The 19,783-nt window shown below is 46.2% G+C and overlaps 1 protein-coding gene across 1 annotated transcript; it reads left to right on the top strand.

The window, feature by feature from the left end:
• Positions 1-12,226: 12,226 nt before the first annotated feature.
• On the top strand, positions 12,227-16,585 carry LOC130390527 (ADP-ribosylation factor-related protein 1-like). Its single transcript, XM_056600530.1, has 5 exons — positions 12,227-12,585; positions 12,930-13,017; positions 13,098-13,180; positions 13,421-13,502; positions 14,049-16,585. Exons 1-5 carry the CDS (start codon positions 12,493-12,495, stop codon positions 14,189-14,191), a joined length of 489 nt encoding a protein of 162 aa, XP_056456505.1. The 5' UTR covers positions 12,227-12,492; the 3' UTR covers positions 14,192-16,585.
• Positions 16,586-19,783: the final 3,198 nt, after the last annotated feature.

Genomic DNA, 19,783 nt, shown 5'->3' with positions numbered 1-19,783 from the left:
TTTGTGGTCGTTAGGGATAGGCTTCATCGGGTGGGTCGTGACACCGAGAGTGAGGAGATTTTTACCCAGTTGCTGGTACCCAGGAGCCGCCGGGAAATGATTTTCCAGGCGGCGCATTACAACCCAATGGCGGGCCATTTGGGGTACGAGAAGACACTAAACCGGATAATGGCTCGATTCTATTGGCCGGGGATTCGGGCGGAAGTGCGTAGGTGGTGCGCCCCTCCTGCCCCGAGTGCCAGTTAGTGCATCCCCCCGCCATTCCCAGGGCTCCCTTGCGACCCCTTCCCCTGGTGGAGGCCCCATTCGATCGCGTGGGCATGGACATTATCGGGCCATTAGAACGTTCCGCACAAGGTTATCGATTTGTGTTAGTCCTGATCGACGTGCAACCCGATACCCGGAAGCAATTCCGTTGCGCAATATCTCTGCGAAGAGTGTTGCGCAGGCGTTGTTTCATGTCATATCGCGGGTGGGAATCCCAAAAGAGATTCTCACTGACCAGGGCACCAATTTCATGTCACGCACGATGAAGGAACTTTACGGGTTGTTGAAGGTCAAGGCCATCCGCACAAGCGTCTATCACCCAGCCACTGACGGCTTGTGTGAGAGGTTTAACCGGACGTTAAAGTCCATGATCCGGAAGTTTGTACTGGAGGATGCTCGAATTTGGCATCAATGGCTAGACCCTCTGTTGTTTGCGGTGCGGGAAGTTCCTCAGGCTTCCACAGGGTTTTCCCCATTCGAGTTGCTCTATGGGCACAGGCCCAGGGGCGTCCTGGACCTCATTAAAGAAACCTGGGAGGAGGGGTCCAGCGACAGTAAAAACGAAATCCAGTACGTCATGGACTTGCGTGCAAAGCTCCACTCACTCGGGGTAATGTCACGTGAGCATTTGCACCAAGCCCAGGAGAATCAGAAACGCCTGTACGACAGAGGGACTAGATTACGCGATCTTTCACCGGGGGAGAAGGTCCTCGTTCTGCTGCCCACCTCTAGCACCAAATTACTCGCAAAGTGGCAAGGTCCCTTTGTGGTCACACGGCGAGTCGGGGACGTGGATTACGAGGTAGTGCGGCCAGACCGGGGCGACTCCCGACAGATCTACCACATCAATCTGCTCAAAAGGTGGATTGATGTGGTCCCGGTCGCGTTCGCCACGACACTACCGGAGGGAGAGGAGTTCGGACCGGAAGTCCCTACTCCGGGGCCTGTCCCTCCGGTTGGCCGAGGAGAGGACCTGTCGGGGAGTCAGGCGGCGGACGTGGGCAGTCTGCAGCTCCAGTTCGCCGACGTCTTTTCGCCCCTGCCTGGTCACACCCCGTTAATAACTCACAACATCGAGACGCAACCCGGGTTAACGGTGCGGACACGTCCCTACAGGCTGCCCGTCCAAAAGCAAGACGGGGTACGGCGCGAATTGGCAGCAATGTTAGAGTTGGGCGTCGTCGAGGAGTCCCACAGTGACTGGTGCAGTCCCGTCGTGCTGGTGGGGAAGCCGGACGGGTCTGTCCGGTTCTGTGTCGACTACCGTAGGGTGAATGCGGTGTCAAAGTTCGATGCCTACCCAATGCCTCGGATCGATGAGCTAGTGGACCGGCTTGGCATGGCCACGTATTATACGACCCTGGACTGCACGAAGGGCTACTGGCAGATTCCGTTGTCTCCAGCAGCCCGAGAAAAAAACTGCGTTCTCCACTCCGCTCGGTCTTTACCAGTTCAAGGTGCTTCCGTTCGGGTTGTTCGGGGCCCCGGCCACGTTTCAGCGACTGATGGACCGTGTGTTACGGCCTCATGCTGCATATGCTGCCGCCTACATAGATGACATCGTCATCTATGGTGACGAGTGGGGGCAGCATGTGCAGGAGGTGGCGGCCGTCCTTCAGTCGCTGAGACGGGCGGGGCTCACGGCCAACCCGAAGAAGTGTGTGATCGGGCGGAGGGAGATTCAGTATCTGGGGTTCCACCTGGGGCGGGGGAAGGTCTGGCCGCAGGTCGGTAAGACCGCGGCGGTCTCCGCCTCGACCCGGGACCAAGAAGGAGGTGAGGCGGTTCCTGGGGCTGGCGGGTTACTATCGGCAGTTCGTGCCGAACTTCTCCGACCTGGCCAGCCCCTTGACCGACCTCACCCGGAAGAGGGCCCCAGATACAGTCCAGTGGTCGGAGCCATGCCAGGTGTCGTTTGAGGCTATTAAAACAGCCCTCTGTGGGGAAGCAGTCCTGTGTGCTCCTAATTTTGCTCTACCTATCTCCGTCCAGGCAGACGCGTCGGATAGGGGGTTGGGCGCGTTCCTGACCCAGCAGGTGGAGGGGACCGACCGTCCGGTGCTGTACCTTAGCCGCAAGCTGTCGGGCCGCGAGGGTCGGTACAGCACGGTAGAGAAGGAGTGTCTTGCCATCCGGTGGGCGGTCGGTGCTCTTCGCTACTACCTGCTGGGTCGCCAGTTCACCCTCAACTCCGACCACGCCCCCCTCCAGTGGCTCCACCGGATGAAGGATGCCAACGCGAGGATCACCCGGTGGTACCTCGCGTTGCAGCCGTTCAATTTCCGGGTGGCCCACAGGCCGGGGGCGCAGATGGTCGTGGCAGACTTCCTCTCCCGTCCCGGGGGGGGGGGAGTAGGTTTACGGCCGGATGGGTCCCCGGCCTGTGTCGGGCGGTGTGGGGAGCATGGAGCACCGGGTCTGCTGGGGTGATGGGGTCTGATTGCGGACAGGTGTCTGCAATCTGACCCAATCAGGAAGTGTGTATTTATGTGCCTGTTTGTCCTTCAGTCAGGGGTTGAGAGAGAGAAGGAAGACGCTCTCTGCGAGCTAGAGAGAGCGTCGTATGACCAAGTGACGGACGGAAAGAACATTGAACGTTGTCCTTTTGTCCTTTTGTGCGTTGTGTTTGTTTGCCTGAAGGGGAAATAAACAGGAGTTCGCTCCATTTCTCCTAAGAACTGTGTCCTGACTCGTTGGAACCCGTTACACACTGCCATTCAGAATGCATTGGTTTACATTTCGTTGTTTGGAGCACGTCATTTTTATTCATTAATTTATTTTCCGTTTTTGAGGAGGTGCTTCAAAGATGCAAATTTTCCTGCAATAATCCAAAAAAAACCCGTTGGCTTTTTGTCGAGGGAACCCAGGGTTGGCCAACATGCGTCATCCCTCCACCACTCTATACTGTAAAAACACATGTTCAAGTTGAATGATAATGCATGAATTTATTCTTTATTCTGCCATAGTAACACAGTAAATAAATGGCAAAAAATAGGCTGGGAACGAATTCATATTTACGATATGTTCAATAAAACAGAATCACAGACAAATTACGTTTTTTGGACAAACGTAATTGAGAATGCCGAATAGTTCTCTGGGAACGTAATTTTGATGAGAAAGGGTTGCTCTGACAGTTGTCAAAAAAAGCGGACGGACGTGGTCTCTATAGCAACGACCTCAGCTACCCAACACTGATCAAAAAAACGATTGTTTCTCTCAATCAAAGCACAAAACAGGACAACTGATGCCCATAGCGTTAACCCATACATGTTGTGTAATTAACAAGGACATGTTGGTGTAGTTGTGTTGAGGAATGTCACAGATTTCACTGTAAAATCGCCGTAAATGTGCAGCCATCGGGTCTTCCGTTAGCCAATGGGATGAGTTAGCCATAGCTTCATATATTGCTGTGGAGTGATTACATTGTAATGAGTGGAAAACCCCCTGCGTCGAAAAAAGAAGCACAAGGTCCTCCGTTAGCCAATGGGATGAATGCTCATAGCGTCTCTATGGGCAGCCATCGGCTCTTCCGTTAGCCAATGGGATGAATGCTCATAGCTTCATATATTGCCGTGGAGGGATTACATTGTAATGAGTGGAAAACCCCCTGCGTCGAAAAAAGAGGCGCAAGGTCCTCCGTTAGCCAATGGGATGAATGGTCATAGCGTCTCTATGTGCAGCCATCGGGTCCCCCGTGAAGGGGTTACATTGTAACGAGTTGAAAACCCCATGCGTCAAAAAAATAAGCACAAGGGTACCCTTTTGCGTCAGAAACTGAAGCCAAAGTCACTGACCTTTCGTCAAAAAATCGACGCGCTCGGAGTGAGAATGGGTTGCTCCCTCCTCTTGGAACAAAGCTAGTACTAACTCCTCCCTGTCCCTTTTCTCTCAGGCCTTCTTTCCGCTTCTGTTAGCTTTGTAATTCCTTATTATTACCTCTATGTCCCTACACATTATTGCATCAAAAGTCCCTCCCATGGGCCATATTGTGCCTGATTTAGCCGTCCTCTTCTCCCATTTCTCAGAGATCTTTTTTATCTCATCTTTGAGCAATGGATGGTCTCTACTCAAAATGTCTACTGCTGTTGGTGCCATATTAAACTTTTTGGTGTAAAAACACTATTATTCATCCAATTTATTTGAGTTTATTCTACTCGTTAGTTGAATTTTATTTCTGCCGCTTTGAATGTGCAGTCCTCCCCAGCGCTGCTCTCTCTCTACGATTGCAATGTGGGTCCCTGCTGGGCTATTTTTAATCCTGCTCTGCTCTTAGGCCCCCACCCTCTGCTCCTCTCTGGTCACAGTTTGAGTCAACGCTGCTGATTGTGTTTAAATCTAGGAAGGTTTACACATGTACTTCAAACAAATCAATTATCTGTCGGTCTAATTTATTTATGAAAGAATAATAGACTAAAAGAAAAATGGCCGTACAAGTCTCCGAGGTTACTTAATCCTATCGCGGCTTGAATACAGAAAGAAAACCATTTATATTTTATAGCGTATCTTAAAATGGCCAAATTTGTTGGACAAGATGCTGAGTGAAACTAGTCACTAACTCGTCTTTAATTACAAATAAAAGGTTGACCGAGCGTTGAAGCTGGCCTTTTGCTTAAAATTTGAATGGTCGAACATATAATTACTCAACCAGCACTTCAAACAAGAAACCTATTGTCTCACAGTGCCTAGATCAGAATTGCAAATTCACCATCTCATTTGATCCAAGATCTGCAGCTCAATTGGCCCACGATTGGTACATGAAATTAATTCAAACGGCACTTTAAACAAGAAGCTTATTTTCTCAAAATAATTGTTGAACACATAATTACCCGACCAGAACATTAAACAATCAACTTCTCAAAATGCCAAGATCAGGATTAAAAATCACCTCAAGCGGAACCTCAAACAAGAAATTTATTTCCTCAAAATAACAAGAAGCTTGTTTTCTCAAAATGCCAACATCGGAATAAGAAATTCACCATCAATTGGTCCAATCGCTCGCACCCCGTCCTGCAGCCCAGCAGCTGCCGTGTCTCTGATCTTCCATCCTGTTCCTGACGCCTATTATGTCGTAGAAAATAACCGAATTCTATCACTTCAATTAACTAAGAGAGCAAGAGGAATCGAAGAGTTCGGATCGAGTATTAACAAGAGACTTTATTGTTACCTGCAAACAAGCAACAACAAAGCCGAGTGAGGTTTGCAAAGACACTGCCGGTGTAAGTACCACATTGGCTCGGCTACCAGATCGGCTCGGGGTCCGTCGTCTGCTGATTACGTTACACTATATCATTGGCTGTACGCTTGAATGGGCGTAGGCTACATTGTGATTGGCTGCTAAGGGACAGTTGTGATTGGCTGTTTTGTGCTGTAGCTCTGGCTGTCGTCATAGCAACCACAGCGAGCACATGTGTGAGCGCGAGTAGGTCTGTCTAGTTTCGGTTTGTGATTGGGACGCCAGATTGGGCATATATCCCGTTTTTCCAGCCTAACGTGATTCAAAGTAGCCAAATCAGGCTGAAAATGTGCCCAATCTGGCAACACGGACGGCTTATTTTAACAGCCAAGATGATTCCGAGGGATGTTTTGTTTTTAGAAGAAAACTATCCATACAAATAGGTTGGGAATGGTCTATGTTCAAAATGAAAGATCATTACAGGCTCTTTAATTTAAGCCATAAAAGACCTTATTGCTGTAGATAGCGTATTGTGTGACGTAATCAGCAGACGACGGACCCCGAGCCGATCTGGTAGCCGAGCCAATATGGAACTTACACCGGGTCATCCGATCCCAGTCTTTTTTATTCTAATTAAACTGTTTACCATATGGTATGACCGCCCTCCGCATGCACACATAAGGTCTCCTTATATGGTAAGGACGGTCAGCCATACATTCCTTTAAGTATGTGGTCATCATCCGCAGTTAATCTAAACATTAGTCGGACGTCAGAACGCCTTGGCCCCAAACTCTGTTGCGCTGTGTGAGGCTCTCCTATGAATTCAGAGGTGATTTTGCTGCTTTCCACTATTAATGAATCTTTCTTAAAGACTGTGTAAAAGAGCTGACGCCTGTTCTACTCCACATCATCAACTCCTCGTTAAACACCAGGGGCCTCATGTACTAAGACTTGCGTGGATTTCATACTGAAACTTGGCGTACGCCAAAACCCAGAAACTGTCTTACGCACAAATAAATTCAGATGTATCAAAGTGTGCGAACGCATGGATCCAAGCACGTTTCTTTTGTACATCTCGATCAACGTGGAATTGAGCGCACATGCCGAGGTGCCAAACTCCTCCCTGTCCACGCCCTCATTTAAATATGCAATTTCATTTAAATAGGCCTCTGGACCTGAGATTCACCTCTTAATCCGATCACCTGGCACCATGAACAGAGGCAAAAAACGAAACTTCACGGAGTCTGAGCTCGAGATTTTGCTCCACGAGGTAGAAATGCGCAAGCATATGCTATTGGAACCCTGTCAACAGGGATAAATGCAAAACAAAAGAGAAGTTAGTGGGAGTGTGTTTGCGAGGCCGTCAATGCAGTGGGGTCTCAGCAGCGCACACACTCTGAAATTAAAAAAAAGTGGTCAGACCTCAAGGTGGAGGTGAAGCGGAGGGTTTCTGCCCACCGCCGAAGCGTGACCGCAACAGGTGGGGGGACGGGAGTGGGGGAACTCTCCCCCTTCGATTTGAGAGTGGCCGCTTTGATCGGTGACACAGCTCTCACCGGAGTGGTGGGAGCCCATGAAGGGGACGCCGATCATCCCCAAGGTAAATATGCTGAAGTCATAAATGCTGTAATTATACTGGTCATACAATTGGCTGCTTGCAATACACATAAGTCGTGCGTAAAGATGCCAGGATATTAAAGACTTTGACTGGTGTTTATTAACTTAAATTTTTTATTTTTGAATAGACAAGCAAGGAGAGGGCACGGATTGCTCCGTCGGCCCCGGCGTCTCCTCCGTCGGCCCCGGCGTCTCCAGCGCCCTTCGGATTTGACCATTTGCGATGTCCTCCAACAACGCTAACGCAGCCATTTTTAAAACAATTTTCTTCATCCATTGCGCATGCTTTTATAGCCACCCATATAATTGCAAGGTGTGTTAATTGTTCATTAGTGTGTCTCTGATGTGCAAATCACTCTGAGTCATTGTTTTCACCTTTTTTCCCAGTTTCCCAGCGTCACCTCTAAGTGTCGCCAAAGGAACAATAGCTGTAGAAACTTGCGTACGACAGCTCTGGAGCTGGCGTGGGGACCGCACATTTTTACGGTCATTTCACGTTTTGTACATCTGAACGTGAGCGTGGAAAAGGACGTACGCCACGTTTTTGTGCGTACGCAACCTTAGTACATGAGGCCCCGGAACTTTACCATCTGACATGAAGAAAGCAGTCATCAAACCAACTCTGAAGAAGGACAATGCTGATTTGTGTCTATCCCAACCAGAAGCCCTGGATGACCAGGGAGGTCCAGCAGCTGCTAAAGGAGAGTAACACCACCTTCAGATCAGGTGATGGGGCTCTGTACAGCGCAGCACGCTCCAGTCTCAAGAGGGGCATCTGGAGGGCGAAGTCGGACTACAGGAGGAGGATCGAGGACCACCTGGACAGCAACACCACCAGGCAGGTTGTGGCAGGGAATCCAGAACATTACCAACTACAAGACCAACCCAGGGGCTGCTGAAGGTGACGTCTCGCTGACGGAGGAGCTGAACCACTTCTTCGCCCGTTTCGAGGCAAAGCCACCAGATGCAGCAACGCTACAGCCAGCAGCCAACAGCGACATCATCCTCACGGTAGAGGAAAACGAGGTGAGGCGTACAGTGCGGGCTGTCAACCAGCGGAAGGCAGCTGGACCCGACGGCGTCTGTGGACATTTGCTGAAGGACTGTGCGGACCAGCTGGTGGGGGTCTTTACTAAGATCTTTAACCAGTCACTCTCCCAGTCCACTGTCCCATCCTGCTTGAGGTCCTCCACCATTGTCCCCCTGCTCAAAAAAACAAATATCACCACCCTCAACGACTACCGGTGTAGGATCAATAGGTCTAATGTAAAGCTTCAGCTTGACGCTCCTTTTTATGTTTAAAGGGTTTACTTGTCCAACGCAAAATACAAAAAATCATTTTCCACAATGAGGTTATGATTAGAGGTAAGAGAACGAGAGAGAGAAAGAGTGAGAGAGGTCAAAAAACTGTTTGGCTCCACGCTTGTTATCCTGACAGTCTGTCACCGGTAGTTAAAACAATTAAGTTCCTGTCACACTTCGAACAAAGTAACTACATGTGCGCATACAACAAAAATCTTGCAAGTGAATTGCAAAATAAAATTCTATGTAGGCCTATTCAAAATTAACGCAATTAACTATTATATTATTTCCTTTATGTACATCCAAACGTCATTATAAAATATGAACTTAAATAAAGCAAATAGGCATTTAGGCTCCTACAACCGGCCAGTAGCACTCACCCCTGTGATGATTAAGTGCTTTGAAAAACTGGTTCGTAGTCACATCATGTCATTCATCCCCCCCACCTTTGATCCACATCAGTTCGCTTACAGGGCTAATAGATCTACTGAGGACGCTGTGGCCACAGCCCTCCATGCTGCTCTTCATGGACTTTAGCTCTGCTTTTAATACGATTCTCCCCCACAGACTGGTGCTCAAACTGTCTGATATTGAAATACCACACTCAACCTACCTTTGGATTAAGGACTTTTTAACGGACCGCATTCAGAGGGTAAGAGTGGGCCCCCACACCTCCACCACCCTCAGCCTCAGCACTGGCTCCCCACAGGGCTGTGTGCTAAGTCCCCTGCTCTATACCCTCTACACCCACGACTGCACTCCCGCCCACCACAGCAACACCTTCGTCAAATTCGCAGATGACACCACAGTAGTGGGCCTCATCTCAAGGGGGGAGGAGACCGCCTACAGAGACGAGGTGGAACGTTTGGTGGGGTGGTGCAGTGCTAACAACTTGCTCCTCAATGCAACAAAGACCAAGGAGCTCGTTGTGGATTATAGGAGGAAGAAGACGGTCATCCAGTTGTGTTGTGTATCACATTTGTAAATGTGAATTTTTGGTGTGGGTATGTCTTATGTGTTTATTAGTGTACTTGGTTGATTATAGTTTTTATTTATTTATTTATACGTACTACCTCAATGTGATGTTTTTGCACTGATCAAGGACTGCACTTAATATGTTCCAGTATGGATAGAATATCGTATTCTATCCATACTTATCAGATGAATCAGTTATTAGAACTTCTTGCAATGGTTGAAAGTGAGCGAGAATATATCAGGTGGTATATTATTGTAATCTATAATGTATCGTAATGCAATTGTTAGATGGGTGTTGAGTTTCACTTTAGTCTATTAATTGATATTAGGCTATTAAAGCAGCCTTGGAATCCTGTTTGACAGTAATTTATGTTTTGAGCAACACATCACCAAGATCGTACAATCTTGTTTTTACCAACTCCGCAATATTTCTAAAATTCGATAAATTGTATGATGCAGAAACTTTGTTACTGCTTTCTTGATTATTGTAACAGCCTTTTTACCTGCTTGAACCAGAAAACACTCAAACGGCTACAGACTGTTCAAAACTCAGCTGCCAGGCTTTTAGTAAGATCTAGAAAATATGACCATATCAGAATCAGAATTCTTTTAATGGCCAAGTATATTCACACATACAGGAAATTGACTTGGTGTGGTTGGTACATAAGACATGAGACATAACATAACAACAAAAAAACATAAACAAGAACAAAGGACAAATGTTTTTTAAGATAATAATAAATAATAATAAATAATTGGGCATAGAAGGGCAAGTTAGTTTGAGTACGTAAACCCAGAGTCATTGTGATGCAGGGGGCTTGTTTGTGAGCCCAACTGCCGTGGGGAAAAAACTGTTCAAGTGGCGAGAGGTTTTGGTCTTAATAGCCCGGAACCTTCTGCCGGATGGGAGACACAGAAATAGGTGGTGACCGGGATGAGAAGGATCAGCGATGATCTTCCCGGCTCTCTTGCTGGTCCTTAAGTGAAACAGGTCTAGAAGAGACGGCAGGTCGCAGCCGATTACCTTCTCGGCTGACCGAATGATCCGCTGCAGTCGGCTTTTATCCTTTGCAGTAGAGGCAGCGAACCAGATGATTATTGAAGAGGTGAGGATGGATTCAATGATGGCTGTGTAGAATTCCACCATCACTTTCTTCGGCATGTTGAATCTCTTTAGCTGTCGAAGGAAGAACATCCTCTGCTGGGCCTTCTTGATTTTGGAGGTGATGTTCTCCGCCCACCTTAGGTCTTGTGCCATGACTGTTCCCAGGAATCTGAAAGACTCCACCATGTTAACTGGGGAGTCACACATGATGAGGGGGATGGTTGGGGCTGGGCTCCTCCTGAAATCTGCTACCATCTCTACAGTTTTTAAAGCATTCAGCTCCAGGTGGTTCTGGCTGCACCAGAAAGCCAGACTGTCGACTTCATTTCTGTAGGCGGCCTCATCCCCATTTGAGATTAATCCAATGAGGGTGGTGTCATCCGCAAATTTTATGAGTTTGACAGAGGGGTGGCTGGAGGTGCAGTTGTTGGTGTAGAGGGAGAAAAGTAAAGGAGAGAGCACACAGCCTTGGGGGGCTCCAGTGCTGATGGTCCGAGGCTCCGAGACAAGCTTGCCCAGCCTCACTCGCTGCTTCCTGTCTGACAGGAAGTCAGTGATCCACCTGCAGGTGGGCTAAGGCACGTTCAGCTGTGTTAGCTTGTCTTGGAGGAGAGCTGGGGCGATGGTGTTAAATGCCGAGCTGAAATCAACAAACAGGATCACACCTGTTCTACCGTCTCTACATTGGCTTCCCGTTAGTTTTAGGATTGATTTTAAGATTTAATTTATTACTTTTAAGGCTTTACATGACTTGGCCCCAGCTTATATCTCAGAGCTTTTAGTCCTGCATGTGCCGTCTCGTAGTCTGTGGTCCTCAGGCAGTAGACTGCTGTTCCTCCCAGTGTCTAGGCTCCAAACTAGTGATGGGTCAGTCGCGAACGAGCCGGTTCAAAGAGCAGGCTCTTTTAAGTGAATGGTGGGAGTCGGCTCCCGACCGCGAGCCGTTTGTTTTATTTTATTTTATAAAGTTTGCCTAGGCAGATCTCTGCGCTACGGGTGCTCCGTGCATGCTATGCGTGTGTGCTATGCGTGTGTGTGACTGACTGTCACGTGCATGCATGCAACCAATAAAGTGGGGATAGAAAAGGATCATACCCGCAAGCAGCGAGGGGCGGGAATGCGCGTTACGCTCATATGCAATGAAAACAAACAGCTGAATTAGAAAATGTAATCTAGATTTTTGAATGATAATAGGATGCATTGAATAATGTATGTGATATATAGGCCTATACAAATCATAAGTCAAAACGGGCTACATTTGGCTGAATTATATAAGGTATAAGTGGTAATATGAAGAGCCATTTGGGAGCCGATCCAAATGATCCGGCTCCCTAAGAAGAGCCGAAATGCCCATCACTACTCAAAACTAAAGGGGACAGAGCTTTCTCCATACGGCATCGAAGAAGCTCTGGAAAGACTTGACTGAGGAAATTAGGTTGACTGAGTCACTGCCCATTTTTAAATCTCTCCTCAAAACCCAGTTTTATCTGAGCTTTTACAGATTTCATTTGAGCCTCCCTTTGTTTTTATTCCTGTCTTTTATCCTTTTTTCATATGGCTCATTATTGTCCGTACATCACATGTATTTTGTGCTTTGTTTTAATTGTGCATTTATTTGTTCAGAACTTTGTAACTGTGTTTTGAAAAGTGCTATATAAAGAAAGTTTATTGTTATATAATTAATAGTAGATGCGCAGAACGAAGTGCGGCGTGATGCGCAGCTTGATGCGCAGTATGATGCGCACTTCTTCTCCACATGATTGACGTTGGTCATTATAATGCACTACACTTCCCAGAATGCCGTAGTTCCTTCTCGACGTAGCAACAACCAGTTACCGGGACAGTTCATTTAGATACAACTAATAAAATAATGTATTGTATGCAATGAATAGGAACGCTTAGCCCTAACTCATAATTTATGTATTGACCATGAGACCAGCGTCATCCCTCTCTCTCCTTTAGGCCTTGCGTCAGTAGAATTAGCTAACGTTAGCCGGCTAACTGTTAGCTTCAGTTAGCCACAAGTCGCTGGTTGTTGACACTTTCTGTCGACATGTATACTTTATTATCCGGACTGTACAAGTACATGTTCCAGAAGGACGAGTACTGCATACTGATCCTGGGGCTGGACAACGCGGGAAAGACGGTAGGGCGATATGTGGTTCACGTTACTCAGTGACATGTTAATCATACACTTTACACTTGCACTCTACACTTTACTACACTTCATTACTTATTACCACTGTCTTAGTTTCTCTTTTTACTTTAGCTTGTATTCTTGCTGCTATGTGGATGTTGAGGAACCAAGCCTAGGAATTGTACTCTTGTGTACTTACAATACATACTATACTACGTACTGTACAACAAGATTCTGATTAATCAAACCTTCGTAAATCCACAACAATAATAATAACGTCCCTTTTTGTCTTGTTCTGTCCTCTTAACGCTGTCCAAGTCATCCTGTTGTTCTCCCTGTTGTCTGTCTGGCAGACCTTTCTAGAGCAGACCAAGACAAAGTTCAGCAAGAACTACAAGGGGATGAGTTTGTCTAAGATCACCACCACAGTCGGCCTGAACAGTAAGGGTCTGCCTAAATAGTTATTTGCTAGATACGACATCGCTCCAAACCCTTAATCCCTGTTCCTTGTGTCTCGCCAGTCGGGACCATCGACGTGGGCAACGCTCGCCTTATGTTCTGGGACCTCGGAGGTCAGGAGGAGCTGCAGTCTCTGTGGGACAAAGTGAGTCGACAGCACTGACATGTTGCTAGGGACTGTTGTCATCAAATGACTAACATCATCATGTATGGGATTTTATTTTTTGAGCTTAAGTGAAACAGCACTTTTTATGACTAATCGTGCAAGCACTTTATTTTCTTACTTTTTAGAATAGGTTAATAAAACAAAGGATATTGATATCTATTTTCTTTGGTTGAATAATTTTTTGCTCTTGAATCCCGTTTTAAAACGCTCATCCTTCAGTACTACGCAGAGTCCCACGGGGTCATCTATGTCATCGACTCAACAGATGAAGAGCGCCTCTCAGAGTCAAAAGAGGCCTTCGGTACGTATGCACTTTGCCTGCTCTCTACGCATTAAAGTTACACTACTGCAGCAGCACGCACACAAAGATGTACAATCTCACTGTGCCAGTCGCTGACTTGCGCACACATCTTATAAGAACAACCCCCAGAGGTTAGCAACGGATCCCTCCTCTGTGGAGGTTATTGTGTCAACCTATCATTGATTGGATAAACAGGTACGGAGTGTCGTATTATGTTTTGTTTCCGACAGCCAGACATAAGAATAAAATGCATAATCAGAACCTGGATTTTTATAATTTCTAAACATCATTTGGACGTATTTACTTTCCACATCTTCTCAATTTATAGAGCAAATTCTTCTGGATTTGGTCGATGCTTCACACACACTCGGGGTCAGACATGCTTGCGTACGCGTGACCTTAAGTTAAATCGCAGGCGGCTCTGGGAAGGTCTGTCTGGCGTCTCTGAGTCGTAACGTGGACGGTCCCACACGTCCTGTATGCTGAACTGTGGCCCAGTTGAGTCTTGCAGCTCCCTGACTTCACTGCTCTGTCTGCATCTTCCAGAGAAAATGATCACCAGCGAGTCCTTGGAAGGAATCCCACTGCTGGTCCTGGCCAACAAGCAGGATGTAGAGGTACGCTCTCTTTTTGGGTCCTTTTCTTCAGGGTTGCCGATAAAGCATTCATCATGTTTCGTCTACATATGAACGTTCACTACAGAAACAGCACCACACTCTGCAGCCACAGAGATCCTAGTGGCCACAATCCTGCCAGGCTAACTCGTATGATTTTCTCAATGGTGAGCACATGGGAGGGCATGTAGTCCACCAAAGAAGGAAGATGGGAAAGGTCTGTTGAAAGAAAAGATTTAGGTGGAGCTACTCGGCCAAAGTGCGCTCTCTGCTACCTGGTAGCCTTACATGACGAAAACGAGCCACCAAGAGCCGCATCGAGTAGTAGAGAGACGACACGTGGAGGATCACGCTGTCGGTCTGGTTCTGTGTTTAGTACAACGGGGGCTCATGCATGAGGCTGCAATTCGGGCCATGATGCCAATTTTGATGTGTTCCTACTCGAAGCCTGCTGAGCGTGGAACACCAAGGTGGACAGAGCATTGCAGACATTAGACAACATAAAAAAAAAAGTTTTTAGATAATATTCTATATTCTTTTTTTTATCTTATTCTTTTACAAAATGCTGCCTCGCCAACCACTTCAATGACATTGTATCAATAGTTTGGTGTCGAGGTAATGTTCAGTACGACACGACTTCAGTCTCCGTCGGGCGGTCGGCTTAGCTCAGGAGGTAGAGCAGGTTGACTTGTAACCGGAAGCCACTCTTCCCCCGAGTGAGACGCCTCACCTCACTGCCCCCGACCAGCCGGCTGACCCTGGCGTGGGGGACTCCACTCTATGTATGGTCCTTTGTAAGTCCATTTGGATAAAAGATTCTGCCAAATGTAAATGTCAACTTGTGACAACTACGGAAGAGGATTAGAGCCACACATGTAAAAAAAAATTAAGTCCTGACTTTATTCTCAGAATTCTGAGAAAAAAGTCAGAATTCTGACATTAATCTCAGAATTCTGACATTAATCTCAGAATTCCGAGAAAAAAAGTCAGAATTCTGTTTTTTTTCCTCAGAATTTTGACATTAATCTCAGAATTCTGACTTTAATCTCAGAATTCTGAGAAAAAAGTCAGAATTCTGAGATTAAAGTCAGAACTACGGGTATCTGTAAGGACCAACCTCCGTGGGAGAGACACTTTGCTTTATGCAGTAGGAGGAAACCTATGGAAAGACAAGAAGGCCACATTCCGGCCCTAGAATGGCGCGGTAAAAGTGCAAAACCGCACGGATTCCGTGCGGTTTGGCAAGAATTCCGTACGGTTTCCGTACGGAATTGAATGACTAATAGCGTGAATGACTAATAGCCGCGGCTATTAGTCATTCACTCCGGCTATTCGTTATTCACTCCGGCTATTAGCTATTCACTCCGGCTATTAGGTATGCAGAACGAGCCCTCCCTCTTCTTTGCTTGACCACTAAATTTGAAGGCTGTCTAACCAATCAGTGAAGATAAATACCAGACTAAAGTAACGCATTGTCGAGACTAGAGCTGCAGTGCCTCCATGTTTCGCCGTAACATAAAGCTGTGTTGTCTTTACTAGTTTCACTACAATGTAATGACCACCACTAGCTAGTGGAAAATACATTTGTGTCTAGTACAGTGATATATTTGTATATGTTAGGCTATGTATTGAGATGGCAGTGTGCGAAATACCCGTCAATATTCGGGGATGCCCTCATCCCCAGATTGTTCTCGATATGCAGTAGCCAGCTAGGCCATAACATTACAATATTTCATGGATGCAAGCAAGCCAAGACAATCAATCTATATTTATAGCCTACATGAAAACACACACACGCACGCACGCACGCACGCGCGCACGCACGCACACTTTAAACACACTGGCAAATCAATAGGAGCCTGCATTGGCTAAAGTTGTTGGGATGCACGTTATTTTATAACAGGGAGGGGAAAAGTTGTGCATTTCAATGCAAACACGACAATAATTGGCACCGTTCTTGCGCACTCAGAAGAACATGAACTGAATAAATGCCAGGTATATAGCATATCGGAGACGGGCAAACCATCAGTGCATTTGCAAATGAGAGCCTGCAGTATGACCGATCTTGTGACATTATTTAACCATCCATCTACAGCTAATACGATCAGACAGATACATCATTGATTACATATAAGCCCACAACAAGCCCAACATCACCACGGCAGGTGCGCTCTCTCTCGCACATTCACACAATCACTCCAACTTCTCCAACTCCAAGGCAAAGCTGTTTCACTAGGACCACAAACAACCACAACTAACCAGCCTACATATCCACAACAATGCACAACAATCAGTTCTATACATTGCGTCTATCTTCTGTTTGGCGCACACGGCTAATTTGCATACTTGCACAGGACTGTCGGCTCCGCTTGTCAAAAAAATAGAATGTATTTGTGAATACATGCTTTGAATTCTGAATACTGGACTTGGTGAGCTTCGTAGACGGGCTCTGATAAAGCAAAGTGTCTCTCCCACGGAGGTTGGTCCTTACAGATACCCGTAGTTCTGACTTTAAAGTCAGAATTCTGACTTTAATCTCAGAATTCTGAGAAAAAAGTCAGAATTCTGAGATTAAAGTCAGAATTCTGACTTTTTTTCTCGGAATTCTGAGATTAAAGTCAGAATTCTGACTTTTTTTCTCAGAATTCTGAGATTAATGTCAGAATTCTGACTTTATTCTCAGAATTCTGAGATTAAAGTCAGAATTCAGACTTTTTTCTCAGAATTCTGAGAATAAAGTCAGAACTTAATTTTTTTTTACATGTGTGGCCCTAATCCTCTTCCGTAGACAACGGATTGTTTTGATTTAATATTTTTTCCATTAAACCGTACAATTATTTAAACAGAATCTACAGAGCCTTGTATATTTGTATTCATTATATATGGCCTCTCACTCAAAATAGCATTCATCACCTCCTGAAAAGATTGTATTAAGATTTGATTGTATTAAGATTTGATTGTATTAAGATTTGAATGGATTGGTTTAAAGGTACGGCCACACCAAACGCGTTACCCGCGTAACACGCGTATAAAATCGGCAATTTTTCCATAGGGAACCATTGGTTTACGCGCGTATGAGGCGCGTACATGCGTTACATGCGTAAAAGCAACATTTTACTCGCGTTAGGGGCGTATGAGGCGCGTATATATACGCGCGTATATATACGTTCAAAAAATTGAACTTTTTACGCTCATACGCGTGATACTTAGCCGCAATAGCCAATCAGCGTGGAGCTTGACCCGACGGCACTGGCAGAGAGTAGTGACGCTTGCACAGAAGCATACGGCGACATCTTCCTTTATTCTGGGTGGAAATAGTAACATAGTTACGCCATTAAATGCGTTTATGGAAACATTTTTAGCGAGAAATGTGCATTTTACTTTCATAATGTTCACTCTGTGAATGTGAAGGATGTTTGGTTTGATAGTTATGACGAAGAGTGAACGCTCCGTTCACTTGCATGGACAGAGTCTCTGGTTGCTAAGCAACCTCAACGTCTTGGCGGACTATTTCTCTGCTGATCAACACTACGAATGCTGGAAACACCAGACACACCATGTGAAGTTATTTAATCCGATTATTGTTATTTATATCCGAGATTATTTAATCTAACCCGATCCAAGCTCTATCATGCACCCAAACACGGCGGCGTTTGGGTTTACTTCCTCGGACTCCTAAATCCAGCGCAGCCACAGGCGCGTAGCTGCGTACGTGGGACCATTTTTGACACAAAATGGTCAAGCAACATTTTAGCTGCGTTAGGGGCGTATGAGCTGCGTATGGTACGCGTTTGGTGTGTTCGTACCATAAGACTTAAATGGATTGGATTGCAATTGGAAATTGATGGAACGTGCATACGGGCCGACCAAACGACCAGCGACCAGATCTTGACAGACCTATATAATGGACATGTCTGAACTAAAGGGGTTCCACGGCTTAGTACCTAGTACCCTGTTATCAGAGGGGACCATTCTGTAATCCTGTAGCCTATCGGTTGGTAGGGACCCTACCTTCCAAAGAATCCCCTCCTGCCCAACCAGCACTATCTTCCAATCTATTATGATGTAATGACTGCATTTTAGTGACCAATTGATCGGCCACAGATCATCTGCAGCCAATCAAACCCATAGATGCATGATTGGCCTATCTATTTATAATCTGCCGATTGCAGTAACCGATCACGTGAACCAAAGAGGTGCCCAAGATGAATGGTCGACATAGCGCACCGCCATTGTTTCACTTGGTAAATTAATGTTTGTCCTACATTTGACATTATTCCTCTTTAAATTGTGCTTACTCAATAGAGGTAGGCTACACATAACTATAGACAGCCTCAGTTCAAGGACGCAATACTCAGCCTGCAACTCACTTGAGAACGGCCTTCAGTTTCTGTCGTTATTTCAGTTTGCACAAAAAGAGTAGAGCTATACATCCGACATTATCACACATCCCCATGTTTCCTGAAACTATTATCCACAGGACAAGACTTCTCTCCGTGAATTCCATATGTGAACTGGCTACTCCACCGCTGTAGTCCAAGATGGCGTGTCTCTTAACCATATAATCCAAGCACTAGGATGGCATCCATTTACAACATAGTCCCTACAATGTGCAGCATTTGAAAAATACTTTCCGATGCTTTCCCAGTGGCTGGACCCAAGGCTGAGCCATAAGTACAATGTTTCGTGTTAATCGCGTGTAGTCTGTGTATTCATGTAAATCCGCTTTGTGCAAGATTAGTCAAACATGTCATATGTTTTGATTCTTCCGCATTTCATTGGATATGCCAGACTTCACGTGCAATGACAAACAGGGAGAACAATAGCACAGTCCATGACCGATCTGCTGCAGGGGACTTGGTTTGACAGATGTCCAGACGATCAAACCCTACAAATCCAATACAAGAGGGAGACTAAATTGACGCTCCAAACTCACTGTACAAACAAATTATTGGACGAGCCCCCACTTTGTTACGCACCTGGCCTAGGGGCGCCAGGCTACACAACAAAAAGACGGGAGACAACAGTTTCCCAATCAAAATAAGTATTTAATCAAACCAAACCAATCCAAGTGCTCAACTTATAATAAAAGTATGGGATGTGGAAGTCCGTAGTGTGGAGTGTGTATGCATGAGTGGATTATAGGTGTGTGTGTGTTGTTTCAACATAAGTGTTGAAAGGTGTGCATGGCTATGGAGCTGAAAAGAACAGAGAAGGAAGGACTGGGGAAGCAGACTCTTATAGGGCGTTGGCACCCGGGCCCAGGTGCACGCCAATCACTCCCAATGACCAATTAAGTAGGTCTCTGCTCCCCAGTCCTAGAAACAAATGGAAGACACAACATACAGGGAACCGTCACACTCCCCAGTCAAGGCATTCTAATTTAAGGAGCCATTGAGCCCATTGATTGGGGGAATTCAACAGTATGTGAGGCTGGTTCAGACTACACGATTCTCAGATATTCCTCACGATTTAACATGTCACACTATGCGATCCCAGAGCCAGGAATTCGGGCCTTGTCTCGTCAGAAGACTGGCCACACTACAAGATTCGAGGTTGCGATGCTCTAGAATCTTTCGGCCCTGTCCACAATAACCCGGGTAAATAGAAAAGCGCACATTCGCAATGAAAACGATCTCCATCCACACTCCAATCGTTTTCATATCG

Source organism: Gadus chalcogrammus, chromosome 1 (assembly GCF_026213295.1).
Source record: "Gadus chalcogrammus isolate NIFS_2021 chromosome 1, NIFS_Gcha_1.0, whole genome shotgun sequence".
Lineage (NCBI taxonomy): Eukaryota > Metazoa > Chordata > Actinopteri > Gadiformes > Gadidae > Gadus > Gadus chalcogrammus.
This window is presented reverse-complemented; position numbering and strand designations above follow the sequence as displayed.

Coding starts and splice junctions, on each gene's coding strand:
- LOC130390527 (XM_056600530.1), top strand. CDS start 12,493: ATGTATACTTTATTATCCGGACTGTACAAGTACATGTTCCAGAAGGAC. Junction 12,586..12,929: donor TGGACAACGCGGGAAAGACG/GTAGGGCGATAT, acceptor TCTGTCTGGCAG/ACCTTTCTAGAGCAGACCAA. Junction 13,503..14,048: donor AGAGTCAAAAGAGGCCTTCG/GTACGTATGCAC, acceptor TGCATCTTCCAG/AGAAAATGATCACCAGCGAG.